Source organism: Molossus molossus, unplaced genomic scaffold (genome assembly GCF_014108415.1).
Source record: "Molossus molossus isolate mMolMol1 unplaced genomic scaffold, mMolMol1.p scaffold_m16_p_7, whole genome shotgun sequence".
In the NCBI taxonomy this organism is placed as follows: Eukaryota; Metazoa; Chordata; class Mammalia; order Chiroptera; family Molossidae; genus Molossus; species Molossus molossus.
Window position 1 is genome coordinate 4,747,592 of NW_023425401.1, and position 22,170 is coordinate 4,769,761.

At 48.1% G+C, this 22,170-nt stretch overlaps 1 protein-coding gene across 13 annotated transcripts in view; it reads left to right on the plus strand.

Annotated features, from left to right (window-relative positions):
• The window catches only part of IMMP2L (inner mitochondrial membrane peptidase subunit 2), a 690,201-nt gene that overhangs the window by 217,802 nt on the left and 450,229 nt on the right, over positions 1–22,170 (plus strand). The window contains exon 5 of one of the 13 annotated variants that reach the window (XM_036246434.1): positions 17,817–17,961. The exons of the other annotated variants lie outside the window; for them this stretch is intronic. Within the exon in view, the coding sequence (XP_036102327.1) occupies positions 17,817–17,820 (4 nt within the window). The 3' untranslated portion in view covers positions 17,821–17,961. Of the gene's footprint in view, positions 1–17,816; positions 17,962–22,170 lie in introns of those variants that run through there. 13 annotated transcript variants of the gene reach the window in all.

The window sequence follows — 22,170 nt, forward strand, 5'->3', positions numbered from 1 at the left end:
GCACAGTACTGTAATCAAAGGAAAAGGAGCGAAAGACTTTGTTTATGAGCTTCCTAGGATATTTCCTAAATCAAGTGACTAAATCTTTTGTTTTGAATAAAAACAATTCCATTTTTTCAAACAAACAACAGGCTATGTATTGTATACATTTCAGTGCTTTAGTTTCATTTTGTAGAGAGGATTTTTCATGGTTTATTCTTTTAAATGACAAGAATGTTGCCGCCTTTAGTGTTTTTGGAACCATTGCTTAGTAATTGCAGCTTTGAGTGATAGAACAGCAGCCAGTACGTGGGAGGGCTCTTCCGGTAGAAAGAGCATATAGATAATCTTTTCTCCAGAAAAATCGTAATGTTTAGTCAAAGCTTGGGCAGCAGTGACTACGGCACCGTCTCTGTGCTCCGAGTGTTCTCGAAATGCTGGTGTCACAGAGCATGCGATTCGGAACGAGAGACGGTCAGTTCAAACCTCGGCTCATGGCCGTGACTTTATTCTTCGACCCTGGACATACGGCTCGCCTGTCCTCTGCCTCCCTCTCTTCCCTTCTACGCTGTGATCATGGCCCATAGCTCATGGGGTTTTATTAGGGAATAATGACAGATATGCGAATGTTAGTGTTAATTGTACGCTATAATAATATTTTTGTAGATTGTTATTTTTAGACAGTTCTGTGCAAAGAAATCCTCTAACCAGTAGTTTTAAGGGGAGAAGTTCTGTGTAACTTAATGGTCGGCGCTCTCCGTCCGTCCTTTCTGAGGCCCCGCCCCCCCTTTACCCTCCTGACTCTGGACGCTGAGACGGTTTAGAATTGTGTCTGTCAATGTTGTCCTTGTGATATGTATGAGAACGCGTTCTCGCCTCATGGAAAAGAAGGTATTCAATTTGTGGTTGAGATTTAGCTGTTTCCTTTAATTATGATAGTTGCAGTACTCTTTGGAAGAGAAATTAAAATTAGTCTCCCAATATGGGCACCCATTTTGATCATTCTTGGGAAGAAATGCTTTTATTTGTTAAAAAAAATTTTTTTCCTTCATTTATTTTAGAGAGGGAGAGAGAGATAGCAACATCAATGAGAGAGAACATCGACTGGCCGCCTCCTGCATGCCCCCCACTGGGGATCAGGTCCACAACCTGGGCATGTGCCCTGACTGAGAATCAAACTGGTAACCTCTTGGTGCATGGGTCGATGCTCAACCATTGAGCCACACCAGCCGGGCGGGAAGAAATACTTTTATTTATTTATTTTATCCTTACCCGAGGACATTTTTGCATTTATCTTCAGATAGAGCGGGAGGGAGAGAGGGAGAAAGAGAGAGAGAGAGGAAGAGAGAGAGAGAAACATCTATGTGAGAGAGGCACATTGACTGGTTGCCACCCACACAACCCCAAATGGGGCCAGGGACAAACTGCAACCAAGGCACGTGCCCCTAGGAGGAACCGAACCTGGGACTCCCCGGTCCGCAGGCCGACTCTCTAACTGCTGAGCCAAACCAGCCCGGGCCAAAGCACACTAGTAATATGCATTTACAATTCCTTCACGTCTTTTCATTGCTTGATAGCTCGTTTCTCTGTAGCACAGAATAATATTCCATTGTTGGGATGTAGCAAAGCTTGTTTATTTATTCACCTGCTAAAAGACATCTTGGTTACTTCCAAGTTTTAGTGATTATGAATAAAGCTGCTATAAACATCCACGTGCAGGGGGTTGTGTGGACATAGAGTTCAGCTCTTTTGGGTAAATACTGAGGCACTCGATTGTGAATATTTGCAATCAATTATGATGCTAGGAAGAGCAAACTGCATTTCAATTAAGCAAAAAATTATTCCCCAATAGAGTCCCAGTGTTCTCATTAGTAGGCCTATATTACAAAGAAAGTCTATCCAATTATTATTGTATTTTGTTTTTACGTCAATAAAAATCCGTGGAAATGGGGGAAAAACCACAATGGTGGTGGTGGTTCGAACAGTAGGGGTTCCTGGGGTAACGGGGGAATTGGCAGTCATCGGTCCAGAACTATTTGCTGAGTTAGTTCGGAATGTAGATCACAAATGTTAAGTGGTATATATCTGACTACGGGATCATGGTAATTAAATTTGAAAGTTGCATGTATGTTTGCTACGTAAAAATTAGCACTGACAAAAAGCTGAAATTTTTTTTCTAGAAACAAAATTTACAGACTAGATAAGCATTTGTATGGAGCTTGATTTTTTTTTTTTTTTTTATCCTCACCTGAGGACATTTTTCTATTTTTTTTTGTTCAGGTAGAGTGGGAGGGAGAGAGAGGAACAGAGAGAGAGAGAAACATCGATATGAAAGGAACACATTGAGTGGCTGCCACCCACACGACCGACCAGGGCCGGGGACAAACTGCAACCGAGGTACATGCCCTTAGCGGGAACCGAACCCGGGTCTCTCCGGACCGCAGGCCGACGCCTTAACCGCTGAGCCAAACCGGCCAGGGCTGGAGCTTGATTTTTAATAATCTATATGCTGACAGACCACTCTGAGCATTAGCATAGCACCTCGAGTTCCATATTAGATCATGAAAGGTCTTCTTTCTGAGGAGTTTTTCATCCAATGAAGTAGCATTCTTGTGTTCATTTATGTTCACCAAATCAGGTAAAAACAAAATGTTTCCATATTTGCGATGGTCCGTATTTGTGAGATTTGCACCATTAAATGGGTTTTAGGATTATTTCAGAATGTTTAGGACCAACCGCGTTACTCTGAGATGAGCAAAACCAAAAGTTCAACGAGAACCAGTCAGCTGGTTTTTCTCAACCACTGATAGCCCCCCGGAGCAAAGAGTTACAGCTTTTCTCCCCCAGAGACCTCTGCCAGTGAGGGACTTTGGGGGGAGGGAGGGGGCTTTGCCCAAATCAGAGGTAACTTGATTCTGTGTTTAGTGAATTTGCTCTGAATGCCTTTGCACTCTGCAGAGTCAAATGATTTCCACAAATATTTTGTCTGGTTCTTCATTGTTTTGCAAAACATCGGTGCAGTTGGTGTTATTTGAAAATCAATACATTTCCCGCAGGGATCTTGAGTTCTGGTTTTCTTCCTGTGTATGTGTGTGTGTGTGTGTGGGGGGGGGGGGGCTGCTGCAGACACACCTCTGACAGGCAGTGGCTTTCTGGGGTTGCATGGTCACTGTTCTCCTTAGTTCACTAAGGGCCCTACTGGAAGGGCTGGTTCACTCACTCACAAGATTTGCCTGTCTTTGCCAACCTTGGCCTACATTCTCCTCTGACTTTAGATCGAGTTGTTTGCAGTAGGATTTGGGGAGCCTTCCCACACTTTAATACATATTTTGTGATTCAGATCTTTGCCGACCTTGTCGCCTCTCTCTCAAGAGCATTATTTCCGGGCAGACCCCACGGCCAACAGGATCCCACCTGGCTCCCTCTCACCTCTGAGCCTTGCACTCCGTGGCGGACGTGCTCTCTCGCCCTTGCTCCTGTGGCTCACCTTGTCTGTCTCCCTCCCCCCAACGGCCCTCCCTCAGGCTCACTGCCCTGGCACGTGCCCCCCCACCGGCTGTGGCCCCCAAGACCTGGCAGGCTCCACCTTTCCCTGTACCCTCCCCGTTTTAGTCTGGTGTGGCAGTTCTCTCATAGCATTGGCAATGTTTGGTTTCAGTGGAGGAATAATAGGCCTCGCCCCCCCCACCCCCATACACACGCTAGGTGAGATCTTTACCACCTAGAGTTTGGGTGGATCACCGTGAGTCTTTTATCTTCCGTAGCCTCTTTCTTACCATGTTTTCTACTTGTGATAAATTTGTAGGAATTAGAAGAAACCCAGGCAATATTAGGGAAATCTGGGAAAGTTTTGTAACTTTCATCATGTCATTTTTCCTTTTAAAGACAGCATTTTACATAGACACGTGCTAAATCTTTGTTCTTTTAAATAATGTCGTTGTCAATCTGGGAACCTAGCAACTTTTTAAATGTAGCTTCCGGCAAGACTTTAAGGTTTCAGACTAATACTCAATAGGAAACCCCATGTTCTAATGTTCAAGACGAAGCAAAAAGACTTCATGCATCTGAAACAATATCAAAAGATATCTGTGAATAATTATCTGCCTATTATGCCAGTGTTACTAATCTCAAATAGACTCTTCATGGGTCCTCAAAAATAGGATTTTAATTTAAATGCCCACAAAACCCAGTTTAGTGTTGCTTAGAACCTAATGCAACGGGCGAGCCGCATGCTGTTCACCAGGGGCCGGGACTCTGTCCTCCCCTGCCGTGGGCCCCAGACCGTGCCCTGCCCCTCGCCCCTCTCCCATGGCAGTACCCACTCACCTTGATCTTCTCAACTCCTGTGACAACTACTGAAACTATTCTTATGACAGTATTTAGGGTGCTTGTTCGTGTGTCCTACTAGTTTGTGTCTCTGGAATCTGTTCGCCTGGCCTGAGTTCATACTGCCCAATTCAGAGTTTTGTTCCACTGACATATTGCCCATAGCTAGCCCGGTATGCAAACATCGATGAACATCTGCACGTGTGCGTGCTCACACACACACACGCACACACACACACACACACACTGGTTTTCCCCTCCTTGTTGTCTGACGCTGCCTACCTCGCTCATACGCACCGCATCGATGACCATCCGCACGTGTGCTCACACACACACACACACACTGGTTTTCCCCTCGTTGTCTGACGCTGCCTACCTCGCTCATACACACCGCATCGATTAACATCCACGCGTGTGCGTGCTCACACACACACACACACACACACACACTGGTTTTCCCCTCCTTGTTGTCTGACGCTGCCTAGCTCGCTCATACGCACCGCATCGATGACCATCCACGCGTGTGCTCACACACACACACACACACACACACACACTGGTTTTCCCCTCCTTGTTGTCTGACGCTGCCTAGCTCGCTCATACGCGCTGCCGGTCCCTTGCTAGGGGAGGCCCTTGTGCACGTGGGCTAGAGCAGGGAGCACCGTTCCTCACCATGCTCTTGGGTGACCCACTGTAAGAAGTCACGATTGGCTGGATTCTGAGAAATGCCGCCTTCTTCCTTGGTGAAAGCAAATTCGGTTTCTCCTTTCTGTTCACGTCCCCGTTCTCACGGATATGAGGTGTTTGGGAGGAGAGCATGCACCCACTCCGGAGGCCTTCGGACGAGTTCTCGTCCCGGGAATGGAGCTCATGGAGGAGGACAGAGTGGCGTCACATATCTAGAAGCAAAGCGGAAGGTCAGTACAGGCGCCACTGCCTCCGAAATGGAGAGTGTTGTCTGCTAGGAAGCAGACTGGAAATGTCTAGCATCAAGAAACAGGCCGTCTGGAGTGTCTTTTTACTTCTGTAAAGTTGGAAATGGGACTTTTCGGAAGCACAGATCTTCCCTGTCATACAGGACTGCAGCCCAACGCGTGGAGGACTTTCAGCTCCGTCGTCCTGCGAATGGCTAACTCCTGAAGGATGCCCACGTGGACCCCATGGGGGCCACCCGCGCCCTGTGCCTCCCTGTCCGTGAGCTCCCGTTCGGTCGCAGCTTTTAACTCTACCAGAGATTTACGTGCAGAATGACCAGTGATAGCAAAGACTCGAAGCATAATTATTTCACAATTTGACACAGTAATAAGTGTTTTGTGTTCAGAGTAATAAATACCCCTGGGACGACTGAACGGCCGCTGACAAAGAGGATGATGCCGAGACCTAGCGGGCTGTGGCTTCTTTGGAAGGCAGTCTGTTTCCTGAGGGTAGAAAGAGGAAGGCAGCTCTTTTAGGAGCAATATTTTTCACCCTTAGACATTCAAGTCCCAAGAAAAGTGCACAAAAGGAGATTTGTTATGTGATGGAAAAAATTATCTTAGGTCTCCTTTTTCTTCCCTAGTAAAATACTACGTAGCCAGTAAAACAACTCGAGGATCAGTTATAAGAGGCCAGGTAGCAGGTGGCTTCAAAACAACCGAGTCCTCACAGAGGAGTCCAGTCCTAACTAGCTGAGCGATGTTTAGACACGTCTTTCTTCTGGGAGGCATGCTAACACATTCCTGCCTCAGGCTCCCCAGCGTGCTCTCCTGCCTCAGCAGAGGGTACAGTCCGAGGCTTCCTCTGGTCCAGATGGAAGAACGTTTAGATGGTCCTCCAGCGTGTCTGGGTGGGGGATGCGGAAGCCTCCAGGAGGAGGGGGTGGGAGGAAGCCTAGGCAGCTCCTGGGGCAGGAGGAACGGCGCGGCAGGCGGCCCGGCCCGTGTGCACAGTGCGTGGGCGGCTGGGCTCACAGGTGTGCTCTGTGCCTGGACACCTGCCCGCACTCCCGACTGCTGCTGCTTAACCAGCCCCATCGTGAACGAACAGTTGCTGGGAGACCCTGCCCTTTGCTTTCTGCTCCAGACTGGGAGACTTGAACCCCAGACCCTGTGGTGGTTTTAGTTGAATCAGAATGACTGCAATTCCACCAACAAGTTGGACTCTGTTGGGAAGCACTTGGTCATCAATCTTCTCGGAGGCACTGGGTTCTGTCCGAGCGGATATCCCTCGGCTGCAGTGGGGAGCAGCATCGCAGACGGGTTCCCTGCAGACCCGAGCGGCCTCCTGCTCTCGGCCTGCTCCTCATTGCTGTTGCCCTAACGTGGTGTCAGCCAGAGGCTGTGGCAAAGGAGGCCCGTACGCTGTTTTCCAAATTATTCTGTTCATTTCGGCCTCCGTTTAAGGAAGTCAGCTCCGTGATGGGCAACGCGCTCAGTGAATCATTCTTCGTGATCTGGAAAGAAAACCTATTTCATGGATTGGTTCAGGGCATTTGCCACGGTTGGGTCAGCTGAATCATATATTTTCACGTATAACGTTAGGACGTTTTAAAATTTAGCGACATGTTTTTGGGAGAGGCTTCGACTACTTCAGCAATTTCTGCAGATGCCTCTTTTCACAGCCTTTCCAACATCGTTGTTGTTTTCCCCATTAAAATGTATTTATTTTCATTTTCAGTCACCTTCTCCCTTTTCGTTTGCCTTGACCAAATCTCACGCCCAGGGGCTTGAAACGTGGCAAACGGGTTTGGGTCTGTCCCTCCCAAATGACGGTACGTTCTGCCCTCGCTTTAAAAGTCTGTGACTGTGTAACACTAACAGAGACTGCTTTCCCCCTGAGTGTGAAAGGCTTTCTAAACCACAGTTAGATTGTGTGTTTGAATGAAATTGCAAACGTAAATGAGTCAAGTTATTGAATTACTCTTGCTAGAAGAATAGATTTTTAAGAGAATGATGAGTTGCAGGCCGTTCAAGTACAGCTGGTAGGCAGACATTCATTATGACCTACTGTGACATTGATTTTGACTGGAATAAATGGAAACGCGGCAGTGACTGTCTCCTTAAGGAAACATTCTATAGTATTGACGTGCTTTGTGTTTTCAAGAGCCACTACCAAAACTCTGTTCAAATTGAATTTTGATTGCGCTAATGAGGAAATCTATTCATTGTCCAAGTCAAAACATTCATTATTGCGAAAATAGGAGGCTTGTCCCAAACTAGTACATTAGCAACTATTTTTACCACTCTTTCTTGGGGACACAAGTTGTTTTCTGATAGACAAGACCTCTTTTTCTTTTAAGCAAAAAGCAAAATATCACTTAATTACATCTGGTGGGAACATGCAGGCTTTCTCGTTGTGCAGATTAAATGGACAACTGAAACAAAATCAGTTGATTTGGCTTCTTTTTTTTTGTTTTTGTCCTATAGTCTCTCGAGTGATTACTGCTCTCAGCTACTTGCCAAACTGATGAGAATTGGCAGGAAAAAATAAGCAGTTGAAATGAGATTAAGTTTTCTGGATTTCAGAGATCATCAGCAACAGAGAGTTCAGAAAGTTGGTCTTCTCAAATGATGCTGCATCATTTGTCTGTTTTCAATCCTAATCAACCAGACTGAATTTAAGAACCCTTAGCAGTGGTTCTCAACCTGTGGGTCACGACCTCTTTGGGGGTCAAACGACCCTTTCGCAGGGATCGCCTAAGACCATGGGAAAACACATATTTGCGACGGCCTAAGGAACGGAGACACCGTCTGCAGGCGGGTCGCCCACATGCAGATACGCCCACAGACAGCACGAGGAAGTGTATCAAAGGGTCAGCATTAGGAGGGCTGAGAACCACTGCCCTAGAGACGGTGATTTTTGCTTTCCAGACTTTGGTAAATAGGTGTTTGGAATAATTCGTGCACAGTTTGCCTTTGTCTCGTCATTAAGTCTGGTGGGAAACGGCACAATGTTTAGTTAGCACAATCCGGCCTGTGTACTGCGTGCCTCGGAGACTGAGCGCCGCCTTTGAGGTCCGCTCCCAGCGGCGGCTGCAGGTAAGAGGGTTCCTTCGTGTACGCAGGTGTGAGGGTGGTGTTTCCAGCAACAGTCGGTGGTACTCACAGCCGGGGCTCAGCTAGCAAATTAGCTGGGGGAGAATGTTGACTGTGATGCGGCTCTGAGTCCCTCATTCACTTTCCAACGGACAGGGACCCTGAACAAGCCCAGGTTTGCATCTGTGGAAATGTTCTGAGGCCGACACACCCGCGAGGCAGCTGTGACTTGGGGCGTCATAACCACCAGCCTGATTCCTCTGCTTCCGCGGGGGAGGGTGTGTGTGTGTGTGTTGGGGGGACATCCTGGTCTTTTCCGCTGCCTGTTCCCCACTTGAGTAAGGTCATGTGTGACACTGACTCCTTGTGTGTGCGAAAGCGACTGTTTAGTAACGGTTTAGACTTTTGAGGAGCGTTTTCTCCCCGTTTCCTGTTCTGAGTTGTGTGAAGGTCCAGTGGGCTCCCTAGAGAGCAGTGGGCACTAGTCCTTGTAGAGGAAATGGTCATGCTTGACCACTGTCAAATGTGCTGTTCCTGAAGCAGGTCTAGGGGGTCGTTCAGCCGTTCCCAGGTGCCCGCCATCCATGTATTCGCTCATATTCACTCAGTAGGTGTTTACTGAGGCCCTAACCTATGCGTTGCTCTTGGTAGATACAATACACATGAGCCTTTCCCCCGTGGGGCTTACACTTTGTCGGGGGAGACATTAAACTACTAAACACACTCAGTGGAGGGGGTGTGAGATGCAGCAGTGCGGCAGGAATGAGGGGGGGGTCACATTCAGCAGCGATCTCTGATCGGGGGGCTTAGGCGTCACGTAGAGGGCGAGGACGTGGAAGGAAGCCGCGGGCGTGCCCTGGAGGGAGAGGGCTGGACCTCTCGGGAGGGGCAGGGCCGACCTGCGTGGCCGGTAAGGCTGACGGCTGCCGCCGGGCGCCTTCATTTCCAGGCGCGAGGTGAGGGTCTCTAGCACCCCGGCTCGGACCACGCGGGCAGGGATGGCCAGCGCAGTCAGCGTCGCGGTGGGCGGCTTCCTTGGAGAAACGGAGGCAGATCGGGGTGTGGTCAGCTCGTGTGCACCTGCGAAGGCAGGCCGACCGAAGGCTGACAGCCTAGGGCTGCGCACCTCTTCGTTTCAGTATTGTGACTGTTCTTTCCCGACCACTATGTATGTGCACACAGTATTCACATAGTTAACTGTTGCTCTTTTTTAAAAGTTTTTTTTTTTTTTTTTTTTATCCTCACCCGAGGACATTTTTTCATTTTTTGTTCAGATAGAGCGGGAGGGAGAGAGAGGAAGAGAGAGAGAGAGAAACATCGATGTGAAAGGGACACATCGAGTGGCTGCCACCCGCACGACCAACCAGGGCCGGGGACAAACTGCAACCGAGGTACGTGCCCTTAGCGGGAACCGAACCCGGGTCTCTCTGTACCGCAGGCCGACGCTCCAACTGCTGAGCCAACCCGGCCAGGGCTAAAAGTTTTTTTATTTTATTAATGTATTTTTGTTACAGATGTTTCTCCTTTTTCCCCCACGGACACTCTCGTCCCGATCCCCGCCCCCCACGCACCTAGCATGGTTGTCTGTGTCCATGGTTACGTGTACATGCGTGTAAGTTCTGTGGTTTCTCCCCCCCCCCCCGCCCCCTCTTCTGAGGTTTCTCAGTCTGTACCCTACTTCTGTGTCTCTGGCTCTATTTTGTTCATCAGTTTGTTTTGTTCATTATAGTCCACAAGTAAGTGAGATTGTATGGTATTTGTCTTTCTCTGATTTTAAAGAAATCTTATCAATGTGTTTTGAGAACATCCTTATACAATTTTATTTACTTACCACGTTATCCTCTAAGAAGCGGGCGGAGTCACCTCCCTGCGGAATGCAAACCCGGAGCCCGTTTGCAGCTTCGCTCTTGGAAACCGCGGAGGTGAAACAAGCCACATGTCCTGCGGGCTCGTCTGTGTGCGCACGGCTGTGGGAACAGGGGTCCTTGTGCTAAATGAGCTGCTGGAGGCCTGCATGCTTTTCACTCGTGTCTCGTGTAATTCCCGTGGCATTTCATTGTGTGAAACTATTACCTCCTTTATGGCCAGAGTTATTATTATTATAGCAGGTTCAGCCGCACTCGTTTGTTAAGCTAACTCCTCTTCCACTCCGCCTCGTGGTCCCGCGTGTTGTTTTGAGAATGCTTCTGTCCCTTCGGGCGACTTGAAATCCCTTGTTGCTCGGGCACATGATTCTTTTTACTGCGTCTCTGGCTTATTTCCTAGGCAGTGCTGACTCTGATGAAGAAAGGCAGATTGACTGACAGCATACCTGGTCAGCCGTGTGGACCCCGTCTAAGTCAGGCCACAGGCTGCCCGCCCAGGGCGCTGGCGCCGGGCTCGCCCACGTGCCACGCACAGCGGGTACTCCGTCTTCCCACCGCGTCCGTCAGCTGCGGGGACTCCCTGGTGCCTGGCATTTGTCTCCGGCCAGCGGGGTTCTTCATCGTCTCACACACCTGAGATTCTTAGTGCCCAATTTTAAGATCCACTTTGTTCTTTTCTATTCCTTCCAAATTCCGATGGGTGACTAGTTGACTAATCTGATAAACTGGTTAAAGAGGATGTGTTTTCTGGTTAATGCCAATGACCTGCACTTCAATTCTTTCATTGTTATAACCCAAAGAAATAAGTCCAGTAAAATGTTATTGGGAGTTGAATGTAAGGGATGCAAGGGTGAGGAATATCGGCCCATGGGCCCATAAAGCTGGTGAAATCAATACCAGCTCACATCACACGCCTCACCAAATCAGCCTGACCCAATACAGCTGGCTAATGTTTAAGCTGGTAATTCTGTATGGCCCATGAATGATGTTATACATATCTAAATGGTCCTTGGCAGAAGAAAGGTTCCCTATCCCTGCAATATTTTACAACTTTTTCTTTTTCCTTTATTGATTTTAGAGAGAAAGGAAGGGAGAGGGAGGGAGAGATAGAAACACTGATGAGAGGGAACATTGATTGGCTGCCTCCTGCACGCCCCCCACTGGGTATAGGGCCCACAACCTGGGCATGTGCCCTGACCGGGAATTGAAACTGGGGACCTCTTGGTGCAGGGGTCGGCACTCAACCTCTGAGCTACACCGGCTGGGCTCATAACTTTTTCTTAATTTATATTTCGTAAGTAGTGTTAAGGTAGATACATCACCTTCAAAAAGTGGTATCTGGACCATGCTGCTGTGTGGCCGACTGTAATGCAGATTTCTCCTTTGAGTTCCAGCCAATGATCTGCCTGGCAAGCTCCCTTCTCAGTCTCAGAGGCCCCTGGAATTCAACACTCTCAAACCTGACCCAGGTTCTCTTCCAGCCTTTGCTCACTCAGGGAACACACCACAGCACGCCCAGCTGTCCAAGCACCGGGCCACACGTTTGTCTGGAAGCCTCCTGCTGCCCCTTCTCCCTCTCGTTCCTTTTCCCACCAAGTCCCGGGGCGCTCATTTCCATCCCCCCCTCTTCCCCCACACCCCCCTCCCGTCTGCACTAACAGCGCCTGTGGCCGGGACCAATGCAGCATCCACTGATGGGGCTCTGTCCGCTGGGCTCCGCGAAACCTTTTGCCCTCCTGCATCCAAAGTGATATTTTACAAATTCAAATTCACTGCCATGTGAAAAGTCTTCACTGGCCTTAAGATGAAGACCAGAGTCATTCCTGTGCCTTGAACCTCCCTGCAAACTGTTTCCCTGTCTACCTCTTCAGCCTCACGCTTCCTGCCCAGGTACATTTAAAATAAAGTAATAAATGCAAAGTACGGTAAATTGTATAGACCAATAAAAAACCAAGCCACCATGAATGGGTTCCAGCTTACAATATTATTATCAGAGAGAGACAGAGATAGAGACAGAGAGAGAAACAGAGAGAGTGAGACATTGACAGTTTCTTATATACGGAGATATTTTTTCTGACCAACAGTGCAACTAAAACTGTGTTAACACTGGGTCTGCTTCTATGACCACTGAAGGTTTCTCTCCCCAGGAGTGTGCTGTGTCTGAGGCGGCTTCTAGATTCATCTGCCCACCTCGTCCAGCTTCTTAGACTTTTCATTGTTGTATTGTGATAATCTCTTGTTTCTATCGATCCCAGCCCCCACCCATCATAGGACTTCTGTGTATTTTGTTGCCTTAGTCAGGTCTCCCCCGACCTGTTAACTCCCACTCGATCTTTAGGTCTCGGTGCTAATATTGCTTTTTCAAAGAAGGCTTTCTATTAACCCCCTCTCAGGAACCCCAAGCCGAATCCAATTTTTAGATTGTATCTCATTTTGTAATTGCGCACTTAGTAGTGTGTTTTATTTTTTTCTCTCTCTCTCTCACCGAGTGAGGGGTATCATAGCATTATAATATCTTATGGGCTTGGTGCAGAACGTGGCACCTGAGTGGCGGTCAATATATAATTGGTGGAAGAAAATGAATGAGTGAATGAATGAGTAAAGGACAAAACTTCCTCAGCCTAAAGTCTGCTACAAAACAGAGCTGAATCGTTGTCCTATATTTATTTCTTTTAAGAGGAGCTGTGAAGTGTAATCACTTAAAGTTGTTCCGAAACGATAAACACTTTTGTGAATATATTAACTCCATCATCACAACTGTCATAAAAGTAAGAAGAGTGGGAGGCCCAGGGTGCACTTGTGATTTGGAGTGTTTCCGAATACAGCGTCATTCTTATCCTCTTTCAGTCAAACACCCTGGAAATCGCCACTAAATCCAGTTTCTCGGTCGATGAAGTCACTCCTGACGATCAGTTAGGCACTTAAAGGACTCACTGACCGAAGAGATGGAAGAAGGGGGCAGGGGAGCAGGGTGGGGTGGGAGGTGGGCAAATGGGGAGCAGCTGTGGCACATTCTGCAGCCCCCCCCATCAGACACCAGGCAGGGATGGTTCAACCCTGAGAAAAGTCAGTGACCTTGACCACCTGACTGGTTTTCATACCCGAATCTGATAAAATCGTAACTGGCACATACCTAGCACTATCCTAACCCATGGTTTAGATGCTTTGAATAATCTCAGTATTTCCTTTCAAACAGAAATGAAGGATGTTTTTAAAGAAATAGTTTTATAAATAATTGCAAATGTCATTGTTAGAAATCATTTACTGTTTCCATTGGAGTACAGTCATCTGTCATCAAGGTGGAGAGGAGATACTTGGTAATAAAGGTGACTGAGTAGAGCAACTGGAGGTTTGTAGACTAATATATATGTATATATAAATATGACAAGTCACGGTTAGACTGACATGAATAGTAAGTAGGTGGTTAAAAAAATAACTAGGTTACTGGTGTTTGTTGATTTCCTCCCCCCTTTTTTTCCCCGTGGTGCCCTAACGTTTACTGTTATGTATTGGTTGTTTTTGAAAGGAATAATTCATTTTACCTTTTGTTTTCACATATACCTATTAATATTTTTACGACATCATAAAATGCCATTTACCTGAAATGGCTGAGGCCCTTTGTGAAATCTCTTTGTAAAAATCGGCATCTGTAAGAACAGAGGCTATAATCACAGTCTACCTTCTGCAAATAACTATGGGATATTTATGCACTTGGGACAGAGTTGTAGGGGCAGATGTCCTTGCCCCCGTTAGGAAATCTGATACAGATTCACTGAACTCTGTCGATGACCATTTCTGGGACGGATGCAGCCGCGACCTTCACCTTGTCCCCCGGCCCTCCCATGTTTCCAGACACCCTGGGGGGGCGGGGAGCCGGCCTGGACACCTGTGCTGGCCCTCACCAGCTAGTCCTCACTGTCACTGGGAAGCTTCCCGGTTCTTGCACTCAGAGCCCAGCGCTTCTTGACTTTGGGGAGACAGTTCCAGACATGAGACCTTTGTAATTTTTGCTTTTATCTTTTCTTTACATAAGAAAAGATTTTCTTTTAGAGTCTGATGTAAAAAAATGATACTCTTTGTCTCCTGAAGCAAAGTGATCTAAATAGACCTGGCTGTCTCAGTGAAGTCCTCCGATGCCGCACACCGGGATCCTGGCTCTCCTCCCAGGTGCTCCTGTGCCCACCTGGATGCCTTGCCGGTCTACGCTTTGATTTATATGCTAGCGTCATGCAGCTAATACTGTCTCTTAAAGTTAGGAGAAGGTAAATACTTTGTGTTTCCAGAATTTTTTTTTCTAATGAAAAGAAAGACTATTTCAATAACAGACAATCTCTTAATAAGAGGCTTCCCGCTTAGCGTCTCTGAAACCAGTCCTGGCATTATGTCTAATAGATTTCTGTGAGCGGGGGCTAGTTTCCATACAAGTAGTTTAGGAATGTCACCGGCTGTTTAAGTCCAAACTTGCTGCGTCAGGCTAACCAATACAACTAATGAGAAAACACATCAATAGCAGAAAGAAATGTTCAAATATCATTGCAAAGTATTGATTCACATGAACGAGGATGTATATGAATCTGGATCGACGTTAAAATGGGCCACCATGTCATATACTTCTCCTTGTAGATGCCAGAATGTTTATAAGAGAGCTTTATTGGTAACATTTTAAATGTAAAAATATGTCTAAAATGTATCTATTGACAGACATATATACTGAGTATCAGATTTCCGTGGCATGCTTACAGTGTTGAGAGAGGTTTATTAGTTGCCTTGGCTGGTGTGGCTCAGTTGATGGGACTTTATCCTGTACACCGAAAGGTTGCTGGTTTGATTCCCTGTCAGGGCACATGCCCGGGTTATGGGCTCGATCCCCGGTAGGGGGCGTGCAGGAGGCAGCCGATCAGTGTTGTGCTCTCACATCAGTGTTTCTCTTTTCTCCACTCCTCTCTCTATAAAAATTAATAAACGATCCTTTACAAAAATACAAGTGGTTTATCCCTGGCTTGTGTGGAATTATGAGTGTGACTTGATTGAATCTTTCTGTTTTTCTTGTGTGTACAGCACAGACTTGTAGACACAGCTTTGCCTTGGTGTTCCTTTCCCCACTGTCCTCTGAGGCGGGCAGAGGCAGTTTTCGGCAGGTAACGGTTTGGCACCGGGTGGGTTTCTGTGACCAGTATTTCCCCTTGGGGGCCATGGAAAAACTGGCTGTTACAGTCCAATCCTAGCAGAGAACAGGTAGGAATTCTAGTGCGTCTACCTGTCACTAATTGAATTTGCTAATTGAATTTGGGAACTGGAGGCAGAATGTATGGTTCCTTCATGTAACGATTTGGGGAGCCACTGGCATACAGGGAGAAGGGGGTCATGGATGATGCAGAAGAATGTGGGGAACACCTGTTGATCCCGGTGGAGGGAATGACGCTCCGGCCGTTTGCCAGGTGAGCCCGGATGGAGTGTGGTGAGCGCTGCTGTGATCTCGCCTAAGACAGGCGTCTGGGACCGTGGAATGCTGTTTGCATACCTCACCCCTCCTCCTGGCCCCCCAACTCCACGTTTTCCGTGTGTTCGTTTTCCCTCTCCAGCAATTACCTCTTTCTCTGTCCTGTTCCCTCCCATGCCATCAGGGGTATCACTCAGCAACTAGTCCTCTGCCATGTTCTAACGGCATTTCCAGTTGTTCCCTGTCCACTGATGATCACCCTGACCCGTGAACGTGCTCGTGGGTTTTTCTATAGCTCTGCCCCTTCTAGCCCATCCCAGTGTTGCGATATCATTTTCATTTTCTTGAGCCGGTGTTCCAGAAGAAAGTTGTGGACTCAAAAACATTAATACCTTTTCTGAAAAAGAAGCCAAAGATCGTAACCAAACTTTGTTTCTTTGTTGGCAGAGTTAAGATTTCTCTTGCTTCCCTTCACGTGTAGCTATACTGATGTGGATATGAAATGGACTGTATGCTAGCCTTCTCGTTACTGTGATAGTCAAATTGATCACCATTCACTGGAATTCCTTGAAGCAACATTGGACACACAGTTGATTGACACTTTCCTGGCTGTCTCGTGGCGGATCTTCCAGAAGCAGATGCTAAGATGAGAACTTATGTGCACATACATATTGAGAAAGCGAGAAACCAGGTAGGGAGTGAGGGGATGGGAGAGGGCAGAACCAGAGTGGGGAGACAGACGTGGTGTCCAGCAATGTCTGTCCAAGGGCAGCTTCAGTCTAAACCTTCATGGAAGCTTGTAGTGTGAATTACGCCTCTGTTACAGCCCATGCTGGGTGAGCTGGACCTCCATCTTTCACACCTGTCAACCACTGACTGAGGACCCAGGATGAGAGGGGAGGGAGGGACATTGTCACCACAGCTGGACAAAGTGAGCGTGGTAGCCTGACATTGACTGAGGACCCCAGGATGAGAGGGGAGGGAGGGACATTGTCACCACAACTGGACAAAGTGGGCGTGGTAGCCTGACATTGACTGAGGACCCAGGATGAGAGGGGAGGGAGGGACATTGTCACCACAGCTGGACAAAGTGGGCGTGGTAGCCTGACATTGACTGAGGACCCCAGGATGAGAGGGGAGGGAGGGACATTGTCACCACAGCTGGACAAAGTGGGCGTGGTAGCCTGACATTGACTGAGGATCCCAGGATGAGAGGGGAGGGAGGGACATTGTCACCACAGCTGGACAAAGTGGGCGTGGTAGCCTGAGAACAGAACCCTTACAGAAGCTGTTTCTCAGAAGCCAAATCACGCTGATGCATGGAAGACACAGTGTATATTGTAACATGCACACGCCTTACTGAAGAATCATGTGATCGAACTGGAGAATTTCCTGTCCACCACTCCACTCCATTTTTTTGGTGGTGGTAGGGTGGGGGGTGTAGCCCACTTCACTGATTAGAAATGGGAGGAGAATTTTAATAGCTAATGGGATAGTTGTACACTTTCTTTTTTGGATCATACCCAAATTCAACAAGAGGTACTTTCTTAAAAATCTGACATGCCTTGACCAGGGTGGCTCAGTAGGTTGGAACATTGTCCTGTGCACCAGAAGCACGCGGGTTCCATTGGAAGTCAGGGCACATAGCTGGGCTGCGGGTTCAATCCCCATTTGGGGTGCGTATGGGAGACAACTGATGGATGTTTCTATCTCACATTGATGTTTCTCGCAAATCAATAAAAAAAATCAGTTACAGTGTGGAATTTGAAACCATACTAATGAAGTTTTCGGTATTTTGTTGTTTGAAAACCCGCCTTGCACTTTGAACAGCTAGTTTGTCCGGGTATAACACTGCCGCGTCGTGCGTTGGTCGTTGGAAAAGATCGACTTCCAGGGCTTTGTACGGCCTTCCACGTGTTGACACATGTCGGTCGTTGTACTGCATAAACAAGTCCCCTTTGAGTGTCGCCACTGATCCCGTGAAACCATGGTACCGGCCGCCGGCGCTCCCTGAGTCCGCTCTGACTCTCTCAAGCTTCCGATTTCTGCCCGAAAGCTTCCCTGTTGCCACTGGCAACCAGCACTCTCTGTTTTCCTTGAAATGTCAGACTCGCTTCATCCATTTTTAGAGGAGACATCTGCCGGAAACCCAGGTGTGAGTCACTGTCCCTTGTTTGTTACTTATTCCTTCAGGTAGAGATGATGTCCCGGCTCGCAGCGAGACCCCGCCCAGGGGCCACCCCTGGGAAGCACCCGGCGGCCAGCGTGCAGCACAGAACCAGTACACGCAGCTCAGTGTTGAAATGTCACAGGATTAAGATTTTTTTTTTTTTGCGCCTTGGTCAAGGACATTCTTTTTTTTTTTTTAATCCTCACCCGAGGACATTTTTCCATTTTTTGTTCAGATAGAGCGGGAGGGAGAGAGAGATAGAGAGAGAGAGAGAAACATCGACGTGAAGGGACACATCGAGTGGCTGCCACCCGCACGACCAACCAGGGCCGGGGACAAACTGCATCCGAGGTACGTGCCCTTAGCGGAAACCGAACCCGGGTCTCTCTGTACCACAGGCCGACGCTCCAACCGCTGAGCCAAACCGGCCAGGGCGGTCAAGGACATTCTTGAAAGAAACAGGCTTCGTGTGTGTAAATGCAGGTGGTTTGCCGTGAACTGTCCAAGGGCCCCCAATACGGTCCGGTGTGTGGCCTGGATTTGTGCTGGGGCACCAGCAACCTGCGCATCAGCGCTTGGGCACCATCTGTGCGAATATCTACCCGGCACCAAGGACAGAGAACATGGAAGTATGAATCTTGCCTTCGTGTGTTCCTGGGAGGATCCCGGGGACCCCAGGAGTCCATTGAGCATGCTTTGGGGACCCCTGCTGTAAGGAAAGCCGGATCCTGGCCTCCTGCCCCTCACGGTTCCCTTTGGGGAGTATCTGCTGGAAACTGCTCACGCATCGGGGTCATCATGTCACTTAGTCCTTGTGGAACTGTGGACGGGGCCCTCCAGACCCGTCTTCTCTTCTGCTGCCTCGCTTACTTCCTGGAGCGAGTGTCTCCCGGGGACACCGTTGGCGTCGCTTCTTCCCGGAGGGACTTTTCCTGTGACAGACACACTCGCGTCCACGCCGCCGAGGCCACTGCGTTCTTCTCGATGACCTGCTTCTGAGAACTTCACGGCGTTCATCTCACAAGTGTGTGTTCAGTTCCGCGAGGATCGGAATGGTGGCCCCCCCGTTTGTGGTTTCGGGGTGCCTGCAGCTCACAAGGCATCCCACCCGCGTCCTGGCTTCCAGGCCCGACGCTCGTCCTGTGAGGTCGGCAGGACAGGGCCCCTGTCCTCACATGAGTCATCCCAGGGTGACAGAGGGGATGCGGCCACCAAGGCCACAAGGGGTGAGTGACCAGCAAACTGAAGACGCTCTGTTTTCTGTCTCCACTCGCCTCCGCTGCAGAGCGCTGATTCTTTTCTTGTAACAATTTCAAAGGCATTTCACCCATTTCTCCCCAGTCTATGCAGCGCGTGCGTGTTCTCATTTCCTATCACACGATGCCGGCACCGGCTGTGGCCCGAGATAACAATACCGCGCCACGGAGAAGGGGCAGCTGCCCGTAGCGGCAGGGTCTCAGTGAGGGCCCGATGCTGCACAGGATGCTGTCGCAACCATGCAGATTAGTACCTTTTTAACCTTAATAAATGCCAGCCAACCCAGGTATGAAATTTTCAGCTGCAGGGACACCAGCAGGAAATCATTTAAATAAAGTCTACAGCCAATAGGAGGCAAAACAGTGCGGGGAATGTAGATTTGCTGGGCAATTAAGCATGTTACCAAATAAAGTTGACGGAGTAATCTATAATCATACGCTGGGATTAATAATACAAAAGCTGAAGTTCATGGTGTGAATTAATGAAAAAGGGTTTCGTGGAGTTTACAATAGCAAAGCGTGTTTGCACGTTGTAAAAATTAATTACACATTACTTTATTATATGTTTCGTGCTATTCCTTTTGACCACAAAGGTTGAACTGAACTCCCTAGAGTTCGCTTTGTTTAATTAGGTTTTGAAAAATTCTTTAAACATTTTTGTTAGAAAATATTTTGAAACACTGCAAATGGTAGAGGATAATAATAAATCTCCATGCGGCCTCCATCCAGTTTTTACCCTCGTTTAATATTTGGCTTTTTGTTTGCTGCTTTTCCTTAAAGAAGTGGAGTATTAAAGCGACAGTTGAAGTTGTCGGCGACCTCTCCCCGAGGGTATGCTGGTCACTCCTCAGAATTAATTCTTCTTCTTCACTTACTGTTCAGTTTCATATTGCTTGTTTTTATATTTTGATACATATATTTGGCTTGATAAATATATAGTACCTTATCACTTTATAAAAATTGGTATAATTCTGTACCATTTTGCAACAGGTTTTTTATATTCCCTCAGCCTCACTGTTGAGATTGTCCACGTAACGCCTCACTCTGGTCTGGGTCAGCGTGTGTGGTGGTTCATGAGTTTGCCATGATCCGTGTGTATAGTCTACCATGTATGGGTATTTAGATTATATCCAGGTCTTGCTCTAAGAAACTGTCACAATGAATATTCTTTTATTTAATATGTTCTTTTATTGATTTTTTTTTTTTTTTTTTTGAGAGAGAGAGAGGAAGGGAAGTAGACGGGAGATAGAAATATCAATGAGAAAGAAGCACCCATGTATCAGCTGCCTCCTGCCCGCCCCCTGCTGGGGATCAGTGAGCAACCTGGACATGTCCCTGGCTGGGAATCGAACCAGTGACCTCTTGGTGCATGGGACAATGCTCAACATACTGAGCCACACCTGCCCGGCTGAATATTCGTATTTATACTTCCTTGGGCACATGGACATTCACGTTTCTTTAGAGTCTGTCCCTACAAAGGAAATGGCCAGGCCTGGGGTTTATGCGTCTTCAATTGTCCTAATTACTGCAAAATTGTTTTCAAACGTGAGTTTGCTCTTTTACACTCCCTTGCATAGGATACGCCTGTTTCCATGTCAGAGCATCTCCCCAACACTCGGTATGGTCGGGTTGTTGGTTTGAATCGGTCCAGATGTGCTGTTCCTGGTGGTGGAGAGCGCAGCCTGGCGCCCACGCGGGCCTGTCGACAGCTCCCCTCCGTGGACTGTTGCTTTGTGTGCTGCTACTGTCTGTCTGTCTGTCTGCCGCTTTCCTGCAGTTACCATGGGCCTGCGGGAGCCCACCTGTACCCTGCAGAGCGGCCGCCGGTCTCAGGAGTGTTGAGATCTGGTCTTCGCCTTCTCTTCATTGTGCCGATGTGTCTTCTTGCACAGAGATGTTCCCCTCAGAGTGGTGGTGCTGTTTCCATGTGTTTCTGTCTTGTCGGACAAAAGTTTTTTTTCTTGGTTAAGAGTGATCCTTCCTGCCTTCCTGTTCTAAGGGTACATTATCCTATGTGTTGCTTTGCACATCTAGGCCCAGTCAGCCAGTAGAGGCATCGGGGGTCAGCTAGAAATTTATGATTCCTCCCATGTTCCTCCCCGATGGACCCGTCGCCTCTGCCGCGGGCCAGGGTCCGAGCCGGCAGGGATCTGTGCTCCGCTCTCTGTCCTGTGGTCTGTGCATCCGTTTCTGCCCAAGCCCTACTGTTCTCATAGTGCTGGTCTTCGTGCTGGCCCGGGAAATCTTGCTACCTCGCAGAATTTTTTCAAAAGTATCTTCGTGAGTTAAGCAAAAAGAAATGCATGTGAAATTAGGTGTGATTTCGCTGTTTCATGAAAATAAACATCCTCTGAGAGCTTAGTAAAAATAAGCAAGAACAGATACTTAATTTGAATAACTTCATCTCAGCACTAGGGCTAATTTTGTGTCGTGCTAGCTCTATTTGTGTGTGTGTGTGTGTGTGTGTGTGTGTGTGTGTGTGTAGTTGGAAAAACAGGAGCTCAAACAAGTGAAGAATGACTTGGAACTTTTTGTTGCAGCTTCGGGTCCCGGGCCTCAGTGCCCACGGTGCTGGTGCCCAAGGCCCTGGAAGGACCTGGTATCGATGTATTAGATGTGGCCAGGGGTCCTAGGTTCTCCAGAAACGGCCGGAAACAAAAAGCAGCTGTGATTTTATTGTGATTGGGCCCATATTCCAGGCTTTCTGAAGAGGCTTTCAAAACGCTAGTCATCTGGTATTAAGGTGGAGTAACGTCGACATTTCTGTAGACACACGGTGTGGGGTAGCGCACAGCACATGTGGGAACGGGGTCCCTGCACACACTGGGGCGTGATGAGTGACACAGTGGTCTCATCTTTCCCGCTCTGGCCTAATACCTGTATTTCCTAAAGTAGTTCCGTAGTTCCCTTGACCCCTCGGTCGGTTTCAGGGGCTCACCATGGAGGGTGTTTTAACTTGGGGAGACGTCCCGAGCTTGGCAGTATTTGTTATTTCCACTTTGATGCACAGCCCGAGGCGGCTTGTTTATTTACTGTGCATTATCTTGTGTCAGGAGACACAGGCCACTGGCTTCCAGGATTCATTCCTCTTTTGCAATAACTGGCTGTAGCCAGCGGCCCA